Genomic DNA, 20213 nt, shown 5'->3' on the forward strand with positions numbered 1-20213 from the left:
GTGTGTCGTGACTTGGAAATAGAGGGGTCTGGTGGATGGTGGTGGAGGAACCGCGAGCGGCGATCGGAAGGGAGAGAGATGAGGTTTCAAATGTCACGTCTGTAGGAGAAACACTGGTGCCAGTCTCATTCTGATCCAAAGCCCGTGGTGTAGAATTTTTGCTGGATCAATGGTGCAGACAGCACAGCAGCAAGGTTGGTTGGGAATATCGTTTCTTCTTTCTGTATCGGAGGAGCTGGCGATGGCCGATGCGGGCGGTCTGCACCCGGTGTTTGATGTGTTTGGTTGGTATGCCAAGTTTACATCCAGTAATACTTCAAGTCTCCAGCATGAATTCTTTGTTTCATTCTACAAAAGATGTACTAGCATGAATAAAAAAGTATTATCAATCCACTGATTCCAGCTGCCATTTTGCCATTGCCATTCTGTACGTACATGCCTTACATTACACTCTCAATTTCGCGGGTATCTCACATGAAACAAAAACTAAAGTCAAATAGACCAAAAAACAAGACCAATCTGGTGAAATATGGAAGAGAAACAAAACAAAACAAAACAAAAAAACTCAAAATACCTCCAATGCCAATATCCTAATAGGCAGCGCCAGTGTCAATCCCTCGTCGCTATTGGGATACATGTTCTGGGCCGCGCTATGCAATGCAAATTTGCGGGAATAAAAAGATAGATACAAGAGAAGAGAAAACCTGAAACTGTTGAATACGCAGCCTAGACCACACTGATGCCGCGACGTTGCTCTCTCATCCGCTTCTCACGCCGTGGGCTGTACGTCGAGCAATAAGGCTCGTCCGACGACCCAATCCGCGCCCTGACAGGATCCTGCGAAGGGTGGTATGCCGGGCTATCGGGCGATGGACAGAGCTGGATGGCCTTTAGCTGGTCTTCGGTGATGATTTTTGATTGATACATGTATTTCATGAGCTCAAAGCTCGGCCGCGTTGCTGCGAGGGAATGGCCCTTTTCAAAGTGCTCGTGGGCCGCGTGTTCCAGCATTGCATCCCAGGCTCGACTAGCAGGGTTCTTGTTTTCGGCGTCGTGAACGAACTCTACGGCGCACCATTGGCAGGTTGCATTCGGGGGAAGGGGACAGCCGCGAAAATGGCTCAGCACATGCGTCTTCCAGGCGTCGACGCGGTCTGACTTGTGGTCACAGGGCAGCGTGTGGAAGAGACAATAGTAGATTGGTTTGGACTGCTCGTCATGGGTTGCAGCTGTCGCCGGCGGTGTGACCAGATTTCCGGTACTGTCGGTCTCGAGCATATTGACGATCTGGACTTTGGCGGCCATTCTCGATCCCATGGACATTTCCGACACGGACTGCGACCCGTTCGAGAGACTTGGTACTACCATGGAGGATGGCGTCATGCTTTCGGAGTACGGATAGGCTGAAACTCCGTCCTCTGCAACCAAGCTGTCGTTGGAAGCAGCCTGTGTGCGGCGGCCGGGATGTAGGTTGGTGTTGATGGCAGGTAGGTAATACCTGGAAGCTAATCGGTCGCTGAACGTATCAGGCGTTTCCTGTGTCCAAGCACTTAGTGAGTATTGCCTAGCAGTCACTATGGATAGTGTCAGTACTCCTTCTAAAAAGGCTTAAAGGCCAAAGAGAACAAAAGGAAGAAAGGGAAGCAAACTTGTCACATTATCCATCAATAGAGCCGCTGTATCAAACAGGAGGGGTGGATGGAATGAGAGGCAGACACAGGGTAGATGTAGATGTAGACGTAGAGGTATATATAGGTGCAGAGTACAGAGCATAATGGACGAGGGGACAGGCCCGCAAATAAAATAAACCAAACTCACAATGAGCCTCTGTCGATCAGAGGATGGTCAATCGCATCGTCGCGAAACTCCGAAATGCCTTTTTGCTTATCTGACACAATCGCCAGTAGTGACATCCAGCCAGTAATTTGCTGCTATTCGGCACCACGCATGCACGCAATCAAACCCACCCCTCTCAGGCAAACCCTTTGGAATGATCCATAATGGTAAAGTGGGAAAGAGTGAAAAATTGAAGAAGAGGGGGTGGAAATCTTTTGAGCCTCAATTTTTTTTTTCCGGGCTTGGGTCCTTGAAGAGGTGTGGGAGGAGAACAACCTGCGTATGGTGCAAATTATGGCCGACAAGACACAATATCAGCCACACAGATAGAATGTGAAAATACAACTGGCTGCATCCAAAGGAGAGGGGGGGTGCGAGAAAGTTCAAAAAGGGAGATTTAGATTCGGGCAGCCATCGGATAGCGGCATGACAGCAAAAAAAAGCAGAGAGAGGAAGAAGAAGAAAAAAAGTAAGCGGGCCACGTTGGTTGTGACAATAATAATTAGTTGCTGGCCTGCCGACAAGTTGCTGTGCCAAGCGGGGTTGCAACACCAATTGAAGTCGTGATGCTGCACGCTTGATACTCGATTAGGGCACCGAGAGGGGCGGCGAGAGGGGGGACGATCAAGCAAACGGCGCGCATCCTGTATGCAATACAACTGTCATCTGCGTCTCTCTGCTTGATTCGCTGCGATTCCCATCGCCGAGATCCACGGTGATTGTTTTCGTAACGACTTAATCGAAGAGAACGGCAACCTGCTGCGGTTGTCCCAGATCTCGTCGCTGTATTGTTATTGATTTGGTAGGACAATCAATCGGTCTTCTCCGCTTGACAGCGCTGGTCAGTTGACAATGCATGTACAGCAATGCAGGCATACTTCCAATCGGAGATATCCACATCGAGCCGGCCGGCATGGATGTCAATGTTGAATCTACCAACACACCATCAGTGCACTAAAAAAAATAAATCGGAGCATCGTTCGTGAGATTTTATTGTAAAGATGATAATAATATGTACATGTAGAGGGCGATGCAAGGTTAAAAGTCCCCGGCTCAATCAGAATCGTCCATCCGTAACGAAGTCTCCCGCTTGTCTATCGTGGTCGAAAACTCGGTCTTGGCGACGATGATGCCTGATGGGAGGTTCAACTGCTCCTGGCTCGAGTTGGTCCGCTCTGGGCGCATCACTGTGGCGGTCGATTCTCCGTAAAAGTGACGATCATTAGCGCGAGTCGATGGCAAACCGGCTCCTTGGCCAGCATATCGCTGTGCCGAGCTACCCATGGGCATGGCACTCGAGTGGTCGCGGTTGGTGCGGATGAAGTCAACCAGCTTGCCGAGAACGGCGAATTCGAGCTTGAGTTTAAGACTGTAGACTGCAGCCTTCAAAGTAATCTGGACGGCGTATTCGCTGGCATATTCGAACCCCAGGAGAACGAGGTCCATAAAGATTATGAGGACGTTGATTCCGATGAGTTGGTACTGGATACGGCGGTGAGACCGCGGATTGTTCGCAAGACGTAACAGCCGCGCTGTTTCATATAAATATAAACCGGATAATATGGCCTCTTGAACGCTAAAGCCAGTCAACTGAATTTTCTCCATGATATTGTATCCAGTGACGAAGCGAGAAGAAGTGCCACTGCGGATGTTGGACCCGTAGGTCAAAATGGTGGTAGGAAGATGGAATATGAGGACGCTGGTGAAAATCATGTACACCACATGCCGAAGTCTATGTTGGTCGCGCAGGACTAAATGAAGTCGAGAGTAGAGCACGAACGCTTGGCCGGTTACCATCACCCACCAGCCTAAACTTAAGATAGTGACCGAAACCCAGCGGTTCGTATCAGTGAAAAACTTCAGGAGAAAGCCGACTGAGTATGGAACCACCCCGAGCACGACGGATAAGAGAAGACTCCAGAAGTAGAGGCCTCTGAATCGCTTGAAGGATAGGAGGACCATGATAATAAGTTCCACGGAATTATACAAGGCGAACGACAAGAAAAGGATGACGACCATTGATAGCAGGGTGTATTGTGAGCCAAGACTGCCGGAAATGCCGTCAAGAGGCCCTTTCGGGCCCGCGCCATCATCCGCATCAACCATATTCACTAACAGACTCGGAGTGAAGGAACGTATTCATCCAGACGAGGGTTCCTAATGGTGCTCACTTTTCTAGCGGGCTTGTCATCGGTAGCGACAGTATTGAAAAAGATCGGTAGGGGGGAATTGTAAATTGTATCTCTGCTGGAGGTATTCGACAGCCGGGCGGGCGGTATCGAGAGAAGCTGCGCAACGTCCGGGCGGACGGGGGTATCACGTCCGTTCACTTCTTTTCCTGGTAGCTACTCAAAAATACACTCTGCCGTATATCGAGAGCCTCGACGAAAGAGCATTTCCAAGTACCGTCTATATTTTGTCGTTTCTCGGCGTGGTCAGCGCAAAAGAGAGCGCGCGGGGAGGGACGGTTTCGCCCGTAAAGATGGACAGTGCTGACACACAAGAGTCAACCCGACGACTCGGTTCCTGGAGAATGCCGAGTGACTTGCAGACGCTAGGATCAAGAATCCGTCCGATAACTTGGGGTCAGTATTGCGCACCTGGACGTCTCTCTCGTCCCGGGTCGGAGGTGGATTGTAAGCAGATTAAGGCGTTTGCGGTTCCTTTTATTTATTCCAGCCCTGCGGGCTGGGGGAGCACACGGCAAGCCACACTAACAAAGTTTGCCTCGTTTCAGAGTTTTTAGCTGGATAGGGCACAGGGCCCCAGCGCCAACGAACGACATGGAGTCATGGACGTCAACACTGGCGACGGTAAAGGGGGGCCCTGCCAGGGCACGCCGATTGGGCCGAGGGCGGACAATTCTATGCAGGCACCACCTCGGACGAGCACTGTAGCGAAAAGGAAACTGTTAGGAGATGAGCAGCCAACTTTCGACGAAGAGAGAGGCGATTATTGGGGATGATCGCTGATCAGGCAGGACAATTGGCGGGGGTGTCGACCAGTGTCATGAATCGCGGGCGCGCAGGATCGCCGGTTCCGTCCGTCTCAACTGGGTCTCCCGAGATGGAGAGTAAAGATACGAGGCAAAAGTGGCCTAGGCCAGCAGCTAGCGAGGTAGCGAAAAGTTTAAAGCCGAACGCATTCAGAATTTCAGGCAGGCCAGGCAAACCAGGCGCAGCCACTGCTAACCAGACTAGCGGGGTTGTGGACGTTCGTGAACTTACGCGAGAGTCGAGACTGAGAGAGAGAGAGAGGTTGAAACTAAGGCAGGTGCTGATTTGTCACTGTTCTAGAACAAGCCCCGTGATGCTCGACGAAATTACCCAAAGCGGCTAGCCGGGAGCTCTGCCAATCGGCTACTATGCAGCATGCAGCATGCTTGCTTACGCTTACCGCTTGTAGTGGCAATAGGCGAGCTTACACTCAATAATAAGAGACGTAGCAACCAACATCCAACACTCCAGCACTCAAAACCGTGTGCAACTATACGAAGTCTCCCGGGCCGTCCGGAGATCAACATCTCGGCATCCCAGCTGTCTGGATCAGCCTGTGTTTTTATAATAATATTCCTGATTATTATTACTCCGTACAGATCGATCAAATTAATTGCAGCATCAGATGTGGGTACATGCTTCCTAATAGTAATGATCGCCAGTCTCAGGCGGGTAAACGAACCGAAAATGAAGGACCTCGCTTTGACCTCATGGCAGCAGTGCTGCACTGCTGGACGGACTCATTCCGGGATTCTGTGCATGTGCAACGATACGACTTACAAGGGTCCCCAACTCTAATTGTTTATCATACTACGTACTAACTTATAAGCGAACCTGCCTGAACTTTGAAGGGGGAGATGTTCGTCTTGGCCAAGTCCGAATCGGGAAAGGCCATTGAGTCAACGGTGTGGGGTCTAGCCCAAACAGGTTTAGGCGGCTGGTCAGAATTGCCAAATACAGAAATCCATTGGCCGAACCAAACATTGACCCGCTCCTTTGGGTAAAACACCAAGCCCTAGGAGGCTAGTATGCAGTAGGTGAAGATAATTATAGCCAGGGTATACTGAGCATTATACGGCAGGATCGCAATCGACCCTTGCTAGTCGGTTTACTCATGATCAGCTGTGTCATGACAGTGGCAGACACGCATTTTAGTTTTACTAGGTGTGATCGGTTCTAAGTCTTCTAAGTTCTGACGCGTCAGGTTACTTCCTGCGACGAGAAGGATCCGTATTGCTAGTTTGCACCTCAGCTGAGTTGCCTTTAATGTTACACTACTCTGTGCTTTGACATTTGAAACTGACAGCTTGGCGCGGATCCAGCCTCGGATAGATATACCGACACTGTTATAACAGTAAGCTACTACTCGATCCTTAGGTAACATTGTTATATGCAAAACAACATGTTAAATCGATAAAAAAAAATTAGACAAAAAATCACCAGTCGTAACATTGAACATAATCCGTCATTCCCGTCATGCCATACCATACCTTTTCATCAGAATCAACTTCCACAATTAGTACATGTAACCGGCCCCTACATGATAGTCCGGAGCCGTGCATAGCACACGGCTCTGTAATATCATGGAAGGGTCGGTTATAGTACTTGGTACCTGGATATCAAATCACCCCAGCTATGCAGCAACACTCGCTTCACCATCCACAGACTCGTCCATGCGGTCCGACGATCTCCTCCTGAGAATCTCCGCTGCCAGTGCTGCCGCCCTAGTTTCGACTTCGAGCTTGTTAATCCCGTCGTTGACTTCAACGATTTCCTCGCCGTCGACGTAGATTTTGCAGATGTACACTAGCTTGTTATCAATATCATTACTATCATCGGTGTTCTCCTCACCGTCGCAGATCTTCTCTGCCTTGGTTTCCGTAGTCACTAGCGCTGATTTGGCCGCAATTAAAAGCTGGTTGCGGGGATGCAACAGTTCAATGGCCTCGTGAGCAATCCGACGCAGGTACATTAACAGCCCAATGCGCTCGAGGAACCCGCGACACGCGTCCAACGAGCCGTGCGAGTCGACAAAGATTGCCCCCAGGAGGCTCTCGACCATGTCAGAAAAGATCTTGCCCGCACTGATGCGGAATAGTCCTGCCCAGGGATATGTAGAGGAATGCTTTAGTGCGTCCTCCACCGCGCCGCCCCAGGCCTGATATCGCTGGAACGCTTCTTGCTGCGCATTGACAATATCCCAGGATGCGCCGTGTCGCATCATTTGCCACAGGTACGTCTTGTGCTCAGTCTGGATGGTTGATACGTGCGCAAGTCCGGGGCTTATTGCTTCCTCGCGTTCTTCCGTAGTGTACAGCCCCAGGCAGAGAAACGCGAGAAAATCGGCGTTTGCAACCGTTGTTCGCATAAGATGCATATCTTGGTGTGATAGCTCCTTGGGCAGGTGGAAAAGTTCTTGGACCACAATGTGGTCCAGCACCGAGTCTCCAAGAAACTCTAAGCGTTGGTACGACACGGATTCGTCCTGGCAGCTCGGATGCGTCAATGCTTCGAATACGAGGCTGGGTTTTGTGAAGTTGTATCCCACCATCTCCTCTATCTGAGCCAGTTTGGGGTGGGTGGCAGCAACGTCTGACACCGCTGCATCGCGGTACAGCACGTGGATCTCCTCTTGAACAGATGTCCACTCTACTCCAGGGAGGAGGACGCGTGCACATGTAGTCATCTTCTCAATTCCCCCGTCCAGAAACGAAGCTCCCATGAGGGCCTCTACAACATCCGCTAGCACTTTCGTTGATAACTCTCGCCTTTTGTTCGGGGCCTGGCCCGTTTCGCCAAAGTCGGATACCCGATACGGCCTCCATTTGCGCCCAGTGAATGGCTTGGTCAAGATGTATTGATCCAAGCCTTCCCTACGCGCTGCCTGTGCTAGTCGGTCATTTGACACGATCTTGTCCTTTTCGGGGGATAACAACCCTTCGTGCCAAAGGGGGTTGGTCGCCGTCAAGTGAATAGAAACGATAAACTTGAGGAGGCTGTCCCCCAGAAACTCGTATCTCTGGTAGTCAGTAGGCTCCCTTGCTTCAGAAGCGCTGATTGCTACCAAGACATGACCCAAGTTCTCGAATTTCACCCTTGACAATACTGTCCGAGCTAGCCTTTCGGCAACATAGAGAATCTCGATTTTATGCGCAATGGAGGGAACAAATAGTGCGAATTTAGAAAACTTCACAGGGATCCGATGGATGTTACAGAGCCGTATAGGTACACATTGCTGTGATGTATGTGCCATGGGTGCCAATGCATCCTGAGATAGCGCATGAAGGAAGTCTGCACGTTTTGGAAAGTTGGTTCCCTGAATATGAAGCTCGGGTTCGCGTGTTGCATGGTCTTCATCGCCGTTCTCATCACCATTTTTATTAAGTGCCACCTTGTTGATGGTCTGTTCAATAGTAAATGCCCGGACATATGCTTCAGTGCTACGAGCAATGCCCAGCTCATTTAGCTTGCCTTTATCAAAGGGGCTAATAGCATCTTGCGCCGGGTCAGTGCCCTTGATTGACAAGAGCCACTGCTCAATTGGCGACTGAACCATCTGTGCCGGCCAAAACAAAGTCAAATAATCATTGTCGTCCCATAACATTCTTCCATTGTAGACAGAGTAAAGCATTTCGTGAGTAAACCTTGCGGCTTGTTGAGTGTCACCAACCGAAATCGCATGGCCACCATAGCACAGTCGGGCTTTGAGGGTAGTTTCTGCATTCCAGAACAAGTCAAATTCCCAGTCGCATGGGAGTCGCTTGGGCAAAAGCAATACCATGTCTGGAATACCCAGCGAATTAGGCTCGAAGCAAACTCGTGTCGCGATTAGGGCTACATCGCTCCTGTGCAAATGAGCCATGTCCAGCCAAGGGTTCCAGGACTCGGATACTTGGACAAGTTTCGCCTGTTTTTCCTGCATGGTCTTTTCTTCATCATTGTACTTTCGGCGATGTATTGGCATCAAGTTGTCATTCACGAGTCCTGCGTTATAAAGAGCCATGTATGCCTGGAAGGAAGCATCTCTTTTGGCCAGTTTTTCTGTTAGCCATTTCGACTTTGCCCACGCAGTGCGCAATGACGGACTGAGGTAACTTGGCAGGACTACTTTTGCCGTAATCAAGTCTGTGACCGGATCGCGATGCATGACAAAATCGGGCTGGTTGTTGATATAAGCACACGAAATGGTGGCGCAGAAATACGCTAGGTATTCACGTGCGTTTTGATAGTTGAGAACAGCCCTGTACATTCATTCTCATTAGATCTTTGGATATTGATGAGGTCTAGTCTACTCACTCTGTGGATGGTACTCGGAAATTCTCTGGACTGTCCTCCTCGATATCTTCCAGTGCTTGGATTTCCTCTAGCTTGCGCATGCTATCGGCGTAGATCTTCTTCAAATTCTCTTCCATAAAAGTCCATTTGGCAACACTCTCGACGTCATTGCCATCGACGAAGAGAATAAACTTTGATTCTCGGTCCCGGGCTCTGCCTCTTCTTTGTATGAATGACTTTAGCTCTTTTGGCGGGTCAAAACAGATCACCATGTTACAAGCAGGGACGTCGATGCCTTCTTCCAAGACCGAGGTCGCTACCAAAACATTGATCTTACCACTGCGCAAGTTGTTCACGGCCTCTTCCTGGTCCCTTGGGCTGAATAGCTCTGTGATGTTTGACTTTCTGCTGGCATAGTTTGAGCTTCCGAGAAAAGAAGCCGCCACTATCTCCTTCATGCGCGGATGAACAGACAGAAGATGTGCGATCATGATGACCGTGGTCCTCTGTTCAGCAAATACAATGATACGATGTCCTGGGTGGAACGATTCCACGATCTTATCAACTAGCAATTCTGCTTTCTGCGACATTGCGTCTGGCAGGCTCCCCCAACGTCTTTCACCTATGAACGGTTGCAGCTTCGAAAGATGCTGCATCATATATATCTTCTCCGCATCCTCCCACAACTTGAAAATACTGTTGGTCGACTTTTTCAGTATGCCTTCAATGAACTTTTCGGTGCATGTGGTAACAAATACATCTGCAGCCCACGGGCCAACTTCGCTGTGAATCACCTGAGCACGTTGAGCAAGCGATATGAGATTTGTTCGGGTAAAAGTCTTGCCAGAGCCAGAAATGGTTTCATATTGTTCTTGGCTCTTGGGATCCTTTTTCATGCGAAGCGACTTCATATATGGGTCATTTTCAATGTCTGCAAATGTAATGCCAAGCAACTTGTCAAGGAATTGCAGAAGCTGCGAATGGTCTTCCAACCGTCGGCTATAAGTAATGCATGAGATTTCTGGCTTGTGGGTGTGCTTCAAGAGCTCTTCACGCTGGGTTACCGGGGTTCGGCATATGGCATGTAGGTTTTTTTCTAACGCTCTTTTGTGTAATATCAGCAGAAGTTCCTTTGTCAGTCAATGATAGGACTTACTTCACGTCGTCCGGGCTTGCACTCAAGCCCAAGATCCCCGGTAATTCCACATTGTCGCCGGCCAACCGTGCGCGGTGATATAAACGCATGATGCCATTGAAAGGACTAGCCTTGACACACCTGTGTGCTGTATTATCTGGTCAGCAACCGAGTTTTCCAGGGGCCAGATCAAGAATATACCTTCGTCAAACACTAGTAATGCCAATTTAGATAGCTTAACGAATCCACTTGACATGGCATTCAGAAGCACCTGCGGCGTAGAGACCACAATACGGATATTCAATAATATTTTGTCCCATATTCTTTGAGTGCTCCAATGATCGATATTATCGCTTCCTAACAATAGTCGACTTTGGTATAGGGGTAGCTGTTTGCTGAGAACCGAGTATTGCTGTTCGGCTAGAACCACCGTGGGCGTTAAGAACCAAACCAACTATATATAACAATTCACCTTAGTCCGCTTGCTATCTGAGTAGGATAGAACACCCATACCTTGTCCGGGGCACACCTTGAAAGCTCTTCTTGTACTCGGAGAACGGCACTAAGAACATCTGTTAGTTATACAGGTCGAGGAGAACTGCTATATGAATACCATACATCTGCGTTTTTCCACTCCCAGTTCCCATCTTGAAAACGAATCCATTTTTGTCAGTTTAGGGGGAACTGCTTGTGTTCATCTGAAAAGTGTCTCAACCAACCGCAACTATAATGTTTTGACGCAGGCTTTCAGAGAGCATCTCCTGCTGATAAGCTCTTGGTTTCAGCATGGCGACCGCAGCCTGGTCTCCAGGGGACGTTGCTCCTCCCATAGGGCTTTCTCCAACCATATTCGAAATCGAGCACTTCAAGTTTTGCAGCTGGGAAAAAAAGTGCTCTCGCCGAGATAAAATATATTTAGTTAATCGGAGATTCAATTATTTCGTAATGGCTCATGCGGTATTCTTTGTGTCAGATGTCTTGATAAACTGTCCAAAACGTGGGGCAAGCCCAAGCCCTGCATGTGAGGCGTATGTGCCCAAGGCTGTTTTCAGTTCAGCCTATAATAATCGAGGAGTCTTGAAAAAGTCATGGATGGCGCTTTGTGTCGCAATTGCCACCACTACCGACATATAAATAGACAGACCACATTTAGTTTCGATGGCTCATGAATTGGGACAAAGCGATGTGCGGATGGATGTATACCTTTAACCCGAAAAGGATGGTGAGACCCACTGAGATGGGGACTCGAAAGTCTTACGGCATATCACATTTTTGATACTACATATATTTAAATATTCCTACTTCTTAGTTCTACGTTCGATGCCTATTCATGGACTGGCTATATTAACGGGAGGTTGTTTCTATCACGGCAAGTTTTATGAGATCCATCGTTCGTACTTGACAGCTTCATTGTCATTTATCGTGTGCATGTAGAGAACTCAATGACTCTACTATAATACAATCAAATGGAGCATAAAGTTGGTAAAACGGCAGCACAAGCCGCATCTATAGGTTGGTCAAGTAGTCCTCAATCTCCTCTTTGGTGAGCTTCCTGAACCGCGGGCCCCGAGCCCCGTCAACTCCTTGGTAGCCCAGCAAGTGATCTGCGGGTGGGCCGACAATGCCTGTAGTAGTTGTTAGTATATTGCAAAAAGCCGGAGACAAAAGGATAGAAGGCAGAACGCACCAATCTCCACAGTCTCGCTGTTCATTTCTCCCTCGATTGTTTCCTTCAGGGTCAGAAGAGCAATATGAATAGCATCTTCCAATTCCAATCCCTCGGTGTATCGCTTCTCGAGGAAGGTCTTGGCGCTCGTAGCACTCTTGCCAATGGCTGTGGCCTTCCATGGGAAATAGCTTCCGCTAGGGTCAACCTGGTACAAACTTGGACCACCCTTGAGGATTCCACCAGTCTTTCCAGACGCCTTCTTTTCGGATCCCTCTTCGGTTTTCTCTTCGGCCTCGGGCTCGACACCCTCATCCCATCCGGCAATGAGCAGACTGACTCCGTACGGGCGAACACCACCGGACTGTGTAGCTTCTTGAACGACACGGGCAACGTCCTGCACCAATATGCGGGTAGGTGGGTACTCGTTATAGATGCGTTTGTAGCCAGTGTGGGAAACCTTGCGAGCCTTGTCGACGAGCACTCGATAATCGGGACTCATGCCGGCATAGACCATACCAATATCAGGAGTGATCAACGAAACTTTCGACAGTGAAGGAGGGTCGACCAAAGGCGATGACGATTTCTTTTCGGTGGCGAGCACAACTCCGTTTGTAGCTATATATTGCGATTCAAGTTAATGGCCATGCTTCGCCCCAGTTGGGGGTGGTTTTCGGGTGTACCTTTGATGCCCAGTGCCGTGACACCTGTATTGACAGCATTCAACGCATATTCTACATTAGTTAGATTTGTTCATCGATCCAAGAGCATTCGGGACTCAATACCAATCTGGACCAGCTTTCCGCTGTTGATGACAGTCAGCTGTGATCTCCGCCCGCCGAAAGATAGAGCTCTTACCTGGGGGAGAAGGTGGTGAGCGAGAAGGAATAACGGTCCGCCATGGTGTAGAAGATGTGCACGAGCTTCAAACAAAGATAAATTATGAGGCCAAAGCTTCGTCAGTTCAATGAGAAGTGTTTGGGATGGGAATGGAAGCTCGACTGGAGGAAAGTTGACATAGCGTCAGGCGGCCAGATGTTGACGCGGTAATCTGATCGCTCTTGCCAAGCGCGCCTAGCACTAATGCGCAATAGCGTCACCAGAGCTCGCAAATCCCTCCGGAAACTCCGCCGGCCTTTTTCTGTCGCTTTCCTCAACACTTTCGAATTTTCTCTTGTCGCACGAGTAATTTCTTTGCGGCTGCTCTGGCAACTAGTAGTATCGTTTACAAATCAGCTACGTGATTTTCTCACGCACGTCCTCTGATATCGGCAGTTGATTCCGCCACGGATTCGTTTTCTATCGCGTCCTCTGGACACGTAGACATCCTATACTGGATATGAACAATGGCCTCGGCTGGAAGGGATACGCAGGCCTGGAGATGGCGAGATATTCTCCCCCAATCTCTGGCTGGCGCTTTTCCTGAAGATCCTCAGCCTCATACAGAACCCGATGATGCTACTGGAAGTGCAACAAACAGCAGCCATGATCATCACTACCCTCCACGTACATGCCGTATTTGCTTGGAGACAGTTTACCCGACTTCAGAGCCTCCGTCCGAACACTTGCCTAAGTTCCTCCAGTCCAAACCTCGCGTCCGTTATGTGTCTCCGGACCCGGAGTTTGGCCGATTATTGCGACCTTGCAAATGCAAAGGATCATCTCTCTATGTCCATGAGGGTTGCTTACAGTCATGGCGACATGCCGATGCGCGGTACGGAGCCAGAAATTACTATCAATGCCCTACTTGCAGCTTTAAGTATCGATTCGAAAGAGTAGTATGGTCTCGGTGGATTACTAGCACCATGACCCAGCTTCTCCTCACATCATCAATTTTGTTATTTACCATTTTTTTACTCGGTTTTGTTGCTGACCCTATTATAAATCTTTATCTTGACCCTCTGGATACCATTATTGGTGCTGAATACTGGGATTCGACTCAGATTGTGGACCTGCCAGATTTACACGACAGAGATTCTTGGGCGGACCATTTCTTCAAGGGCCTCGCCTCTTTAGGGGTGTTGTCCTTTGCCAAGGCTATTCTCGCAGTGTCTCCCTTTCGTTGGTGGCGTCTGGGTGGCCCAGGCTTTGGCAGCAGTCGCGGTCGAAGAACTGGTCGAGACCGAGTAGCTTCGGTTGGCTGGCTGGTCATCCTCGTAGGTGTCGGGACGTTTCTACTAGTATGTTGCTTTCCCCCTTTTTTTCCCCTATATAGTGTATGCTAACAATTCACATAGGCTGTATACAGAGGCGTACGGCACTGGGCCCGCAATACATTAGAAAAAGCCAGTGAACGTGTCTTGGATGTCCAAGGAGACGATGACGAGGCCGAGCACGCCGACCCTTCGCCTGAGACTTCCGATCAAGATAAGAAAGAAGAATAAATATTCAATTTCATGATAACCCCTCTTTTGTCTTTTGCACCTATATTCTACAAAGCCCATCTTCTGTCCCACTTTTTACACTATACTCGCTCTACTTAAGTTGTCACGCTCCTATCAATGGCGTGCCGATTAGTCAATGTGCGAAGAACTACATCCTCCTTTGATAACTCTCGGCGAATATTTCGATGAGTCAGGCATGTTATATGTTCTACTCGCTTCAAGTCGGATACTTGCCTTGGGGAAGGAGGGGCCGCGTGCTTTATTAACTAGGCAGTGTGTGACCTGTTGAATTGGTCTGCTATGGCCCATGCCTGATCGAGTTGCGGTATATCAATGTGCATATATACATTTGAAATGAAATATACGTCTTTGCTTTGGAAATCATTGCTTATCTCCAAATTGTAGTGGGTGAGTCTTTGCTCTTGGCTTACTACGACAAATATTTAAAGGTTTCACGATCAGAATATCCAGATTCCATCTCTAAAATTGCAGTCTCAATCAAGTCTAGATATTAACCATTTGAGTATGTAGAAAATGATACAGAAGAAATAGTGAATTCAAGCATAGGGAATATATAAAATGCACCAATCATTATTATTTCTCAATCACATGTCGTGGTAGTACATATCAAGTTGACAACACGCTCAAACATTAGTAGAAAAGACGAGGAAATGTTTAGTGGCGGCTAAGTATTCTCAATAAATCCGACACATTCATTGATGAGGTCGGCTTTAAAAAAAAAAGAATTGGAAATGATCGCTAATATCTCGTTCAAGACAACCCAGCGAGCTGTGTCGAAAAGGCCGCTTTGTCCCATTTGACGTATTTTCCTCTTCCCTTGTCAACCTCATGATAACGGTCCCAGAAACGGGTGTAGAGCGGCTCGAGCACAGCTTGAACTTCGCGACCCAATGCACCTCGCACCTCACGCTCCATGTAGAGTTGCTTGTGCTGGGTAACCAGACTTTCAAAGCCAGCGTTGAAAGATTTGAATTTTTCTTTAATCGCATCTTTGTCCTTGGAAGACAGTGCCTTGACTACCTGAGCTGAGTCGACTGGGCCACTGGACGTTGGACGGGGACCGCGAGACGTATATTGCACATCCAACAGATGCTGGGACGTTTCACGCCAGGCATCAATATAGGCAGATGTACCACGCTTGCGGAACGCGTCAATTCGTGAGATGCTATCAGGGCTAGAAAGATACCTCGACAATTCAGGGCTTGCGCGGATTGATCTATCCACAACGCAGAAGATATTGGAAATAAAGACTCCTAGAACTGCTTTGGAGCGATAAAAACTGCGGCCGCGACTCTCGAGTGAGCTAATCATAGCCTCGATCATGTCAAGAATAAAATGAGAAAGAAGAGTTTGACTGTCCGGACCTACGTCCAAAGGTGTTGTGTTGGTAGATGTAGACTTGGAACGCCAGTTTCCGTCACCAAGGGAGGTGAGAATAGATGTCAAAGGACCAGAGTATCCTGTCAGTGTTGACAAGGAGCTCATCACCTCACTTATTAGAGGAACCGTCCCGCCATCTGGTGGCAGGACTGTAATCCCCGATGCCCTCTTTTTCGTCTCTTCCAAAAGTTCGGAAAGCGACGACTTTGCAGTTTCCCGGATGGGGCGAAGGGCTTCTATAAACAGACTTTTTAGCTCGCCCGTTTTCGAGTCGATTCGATATGACATTGCAGTTACGATCTCAATAACTTCAAACGCAAGGAAGCAATCCGTCAAGATGTTGGCTTTGATGTACTGGTTAAGCTCTCGCAAGGTCTTGGCAAATTCTGCCATAGAAGACCTGCACGTTGCTTGTAATGCCCGGCCTTGTTGATCGCCTGTGTAAATCTTGACGACAGTATCGTGTTCAACCACAATGAATCCTTCCAAGGCGGATGAATAAACACCGATACCGTTGGTGCCCTGCTTGTACGGGCCATCTGCGGGGCGTCTTTTCGCAGTGCTGATGGAAGCAATGGCAAGATTCTGTAAACTCGACGTTATGTATGGTCCGCGAATTTCTGCATATATTGATATTGAAGGCTCCTCAGAACCTCCTCGCTGTGACGGCAAGTGCGTGGCGGCAGAAGTAATGGCGGCAGCGATCGGTGCGAGCTCCTCGATGGTTTCTTCAGGTATGGAAGGGAAAGGAAGTTCTTTGTATTCTAGTTAGTATTTCCCAACGTGTAAAGGGGTCCACGGCAGGTGCTCACGTTTCGTAAGGTAGTGTAGAGGCTCGATTTTATCGATATTCTGCCTTAACATCGATCGATATAAATCCTGTAGTCTTTGACTCCCAGTGCTCAAAAGTGATGAGAATTCGGTCATTGCTTGCTGGTTGGACCTTAAATTGGTGGCGTTGAGATTCTGGAGAGCATAGTCGATTCGTTTCAAGGCAGCAAGGTATTGCGCTAGTCCAGCACTCTGGGGTCTATAAGGCATTAGCAATGATTAATCCAGGTATCGGTATAGTACATACCCAGCCCGAATAATGCCTTCCTCCCGGCCCTTCGCATCAAGCGGCTTCCGGAGCTTATCGATTGCTTCGATCACACGGTCGATATTGCTGTTGGTGATTTGTAGGGACTGCGTGTTGCTGTAGATGGGCCCAATTGCTTCCTTGACCACCTTGCCGCTTGTTTCCAAGCGATCCATCGATCCTTGGATCTTCTTGGTGAGCACCTTCAGCTTGTCGAGGTTGGCGTAGAGCACCTCCACCTCCGCGCTCTCCTCCGCATACGCGGTGTTTTTCGTGCCGGCCATAGCTGCGGATGAGAATGTAGGTAATTATAAAAGACAAGATCGAAGTCTCTCAGGACACATCTAGAAACGACATATGGGCGCAAGACCCACTGGCTGTGTCCCTGTATATGAGCCCCTGTGGGTGGTAAAGATGAAGACACCGGAAGGAACATGGACGCTGCGGGACGCCGACCGACAAATGAGAGCCGAGTAGATCTTCGCTGAGGCGCTAGTCCACATCCGGCTAGCGCCAGATCTGGCCTACCCCAACAAACGATAACGTCATGGGTCGTCAGGGACAAGACAATCAACCTCCCTTGTGCATGCCAGTCGCAAAGACGCGGCTTAGGCAGCTAGCTACCTGTGCTACGTGTCGTCGCCCTATGCCATGCAATAGATGACAATTGCTTACATAACAGGATCAATTCGTTCTCACACCCCGACAATGTACAGCGCAACACTGTCGCGCTTGCGCTGGACGGTCCCTCCGGCCTTTTTGGCTGCGTGGGGTGGTTGGGGTTCAACCCACGACCGCCTGCGCGCGGACGGCCCTGCGAGACAATGGGATCAGAAAAGTTCATTCTCGACATCTGAGCTGCTGCATGAAAGAAAAAAGAGCTCTGGCGACAGCCAATTGCCGCAACCCAATGCCCCCAAGGAGCAAACGGATCCTGGAAATGCGTGGGCGTCGTTTACGAAGCGATTCGGAGTGGCCAGAGAATCAGTCTCATCTGTGGAGTGGACCAATATTGGGGATAGTATCAAGAACTATATTGTGCCAGACTGGGCCCGCTTTCTCCCCGCTACAGTGCAAAAGCTTCAGCGAGAGTTGTCGATGGCCCCAGGATCTCTCGCAGATGACATATGGCGGGATGCTCGCGACCCTGATGAGAACCCGGAAATCGCTTTTGAGGCCAGGGTCCGAGTTTCAGATGAGCTGTGCCCGGAAGAGCTTGCTTTCCGCAAGAAGCGTCAGACTCATGCCACCAAGGCATTGGCGAAATATCTAGACTTGAACGAGGACGAAATCCACCCGGACGACGTCCCGATAATTGCAATGTGTGGTTCTGGTGGTGGTCTTCGCGCGCTTGTTGCTGGGTCAGGTTCCTACCTCGCTACGCAGGAAGCTGGGCTCTGGGACTGTATCACATACACGGCTGGTGTGAGTGGCAGTTGCTGGCTGCAGACCCTATACAACTCATCGATATCTGGGCGCAACTTTCATAAGTTGGTAGATCATTTGAAAAGTCGACTTGGGGTGCATATTGCATTCCCACCCCAAGCGCTCTACCTGCTCACAACAGCCCCAACCAACAAATACTTGCTGGGCGGCGTGGTGGAAAAGCTCAAGGCTGACCCAGACTCCGATTTTGGTCTTGTGGACGTTTATGGGTTGCTACTTGCCGCCCGACTACTTGTTCCACGCGGTGAACTTGATCTTTCTGAACGAAACCTCAAATTATCCAACCAGAGAGACTATTTACAGGACGGAAACAGTCCACTCCCAATTTACACTGCCGTGCGCCATGAAATACCGATAATAGACCAAAATGATTTCAAAGGACACCGTGCTGCAGAAAATATGAAAGCTGCCGCGAAGCAAGAATCTTGGTTCCAATGGTTCGAGTTTACCCCCTACGAATTTTTCTGCGAAGAATTTGGCGCTGGAATCCCCATGTGGGCGGTTGGTCGTCACTTTACGGACGGTAAAAGTGCTCCAACGGATGAATATCCTGCACCAGAGCTTCGTGTTCCAGGATTAATGGGCATGTGGGGGAGTGCGTTTTGTGCCACCCTTGCGCATTATTACAAGGAGATCAGGCCCGTTGTGAAAGGCCTTGCAGGGTTTGGGGGGATTGACTCAATGATAGAAGAAAAGAATGACGAGTTGAGCAAGGTGCATCCTTTCGACCCTGCCTCCATACCGAATTACCTCCTGGGCATGAAGGATAAGCTTCCACCCTCGTGTCCAGAGTCTGCGTTGATATCCACAAATCTACAGCTGATGGACGCGGGAATGAGCAACAACCTTCCTATCTACCCCTTGCTTCGACCTGGAAGAGACATCGATATCATTGTCGCTTTCGACGCCTCGGCCGACATCAAGCAGGAGAACTGGTTGTCCGTCGTAGACGGGTATGCCAAACAGCGAGGTGTGAAAGGCTGGCCGCTCGGCGCAGGGTGGCCGAAGGCGAGTACGGAGCCTGAAGAGACGGTTGAAAAGCTGCGAGAGGCAAGTCACATGGACGAATCCTCGTCCACGGAAAAGCTCGAAAAGGCTCAAAAAAGCGACCCGCATTACCCAAACCGAGAGGAGCCTCCTGTCGATACTCTTATGACATCCCATTCGCAAAGTAATAACAAGGAAAAACCATCAACGCGGTCATTGGAAGACCTCACTTTCTGCAATGTGTGGTTAGGCACGAAACAAGAGATGACCGCGAGAAAAGAGCCCCCTCCTTCGAAGAGGCTGTTCCACCCCAGTCACGGAGATCATGAAGAAGAAGAGTTTCATCTTATGCGGCCAGATGCTGGTATCGCTGTTGTGTATTTCCCTTTATTGCCGAACCCATCGGCTCCAGATTATTCGACTCCTACTAGAGGCAAACCACAGTCTAAAGACGGCAAACCCAGCGTGTCACTGCCTGAACGCGAGGATGCCGACCCCGAGAAGCCACTAGCCCCGAAGCCAAGCTCTATCGACCCAGAAGTCGACGACTTTTTGTCAACCTGGAACTTTGTCTACACTCCAGAGCAAATCGATTCGGTTGTCGGGCTCGCCAAGGCCAACTTCTCCCAAGGTGAAGCTCAACTCAAGCGTGTTGTGCGCGGTGTTTACGAGCGCCGCAAACGAGATCGTCTTCAGCGAGAGCGAGCCACAATAGAAAGCGCAGTGGATCGGAGAATAAGTGAGATTAAAAAGCAGCACGAAGGATACGCGCCAATATATTGACCGCTTTTCCAAAGTTATACCCATATGTCATTGTTGGCATTTCTTTTTCCCTTTTTGCTTTGTCTATGATGTTTGATATAACTAAGTATACAGTCCGGGGGATGTTTGTTTAGATGAAGGCTGTTTAATGGCCATTTATGTACAGTACTATAAATGTGTAATACCCATAGTATTGCCTATGCGTTTAGAAAAAGGAATTGATCCATATCTATACAGCGAAATTTAT

At 49.1% G+C, this 20213-nt stretch overlaps 7 protein-coding genes across 7 annotated transcripts; 2 read left to right on the top strand and 5 right to left on the bottom strand.

The window, feature by feature from the left end:
* Nucleotides 1-726: 726 nt before the first annotated feature.
* Nucleotides 727-1913, bottom strand: TRUGW13939_07005 (uncharacterized protein; the record flags this gene model as incomplete). The annotated part of the gene is made up of 2 exons (XM_035490147.1): nt 727-1564; nt 1819-1913. The coding sequence occupies 2 exons, from the start codon at nt 1911-1913 to the stop codon at nt 727-729; spliced, it is 933 nt and encodes a 310-aa protein (XP_035346040.1).
* A 976-nt stretch (nt 1914-2889) lies between these two features.
* TRUGW13939_07006 (uncharacterized protein) lies at nt 2890-3942 on the bottom strand (the record flags this gene model as incomplete). The annotated part of the gene is made up of 1 exon (XM_035490148.1): nt 2890-3942. The coding sequence occupies one exon, from the start codon at nt 3940-3942 to the stop codon at nt 2890-2892; it is 1053 nt and encodes a 350-aa protein (XP_035346041.1).
* A 2523-nt stretch (nt 3943-6465) lies between these two features.
* TRUGW13939_07007 (uncharacterized protein) lies at nt 6466-10889 on the bottom strand (the record flags this gene model as incomplete). Its single annotated transcript, XM_035490149.1, has 6 exons — nt 6466-9073; nt 9129-10211; nt 10264-10390; nt 10444-10696; nt 10756-10804; nt 10861-10889. The coding sequence occupies 6 exons, from the start codon at nt 10887-10889 to the stop codon at nt 6466-6468; spliced, it is 4149 nt and encodes a 1382-aa protein (XP_035346042.1).
* An 859-nt stretch (nt 10890-11748) lies between these two features.
* On the bottom strand, nt 11749-12810 carry TRUGW13939_07008 (uncharacterized protein; the record flags this gene model as incomplete). The annotated part of the gene is made up of 5 exons (XM_035490150.1): nt 11749-11867; nt 11930-12526; nt 12592-12642; nt 12694-12713; nt 12767-12810. The coding sequence occupies 5 exons, from the start codon at nt 12808-12810 to the stop codon at nt 11749-11751; spliced, it is 831 nt and encodes a 276-aa protein (XP_035346043.1).
* Nucleotides 12811-13254: 444 nt separating this feature from the next.
* Nucleotides 13255-14292, top strand: TRUGW13939_07009 (uncharacterized protein; the record flags this gene model as incomplete). The annotated part of the gene is made up of 2 exons (XM_035490151.1): nt 13255-14088; nt 14146-14292. 2 exons carry the CDS (start codon nt 13255-13257, stop codon nt 14290-14292), a joined length of 981 nt encoding a protein of 326 aa, XP_035346044.1.
* A 771-nt stretch (nt 14293-15063) lies between these two features.
* On the bottom strand, nt 15064-17055 carry TRUGW13939_07010 (uncharacterized protein; the record flags this gene model as incomplete). The annotated part of the gene is made up of 3 exons (XM_035490152.1): nt 15064-16448; nt 16506-16723; nt 16772-17055. The coding sequence occupies 3 exons, from the start codon at nt 17053-17055 to the stop codon at nt 15064-15066; spliced, it is 1887 nt and encodes a 628-aa protein (XP_035346045.1).
* A 424-nt stretch (nt 17056-17479) lies between these two features.
* TRUGW13939_07011 (uncharacterized protein) lies at nt 17480-19987 on the top strand (the record flags this gene model as incomplete). Its single annotated transcript, XM_035490153.1, has 1 exon — nt 17480-19987. The coding sequence occupies one exon, from the start codon at nt 17480-17482 to the stop codon at nt 19985-19987; it is 2508 nt and encodes an 835-aa protein (XP_035346046.1).
* Nucleotides 19988-20213: the final 226 nt, after the last annotated feature.

This window comes from Talaromyces rugulosus, chromosome IV (genome assembly GCF_013368755.1).
Source record: "Talaromyces rugulosus chromosome IV, complete sequence".
NCBI classification, from domain to species: Eukaryota; Fungi; Ascomycota; class Eurotiomycetes; order Eurotiales; family Trichocomaceae; genus Talaromyces; species Talaromyces rugulosus.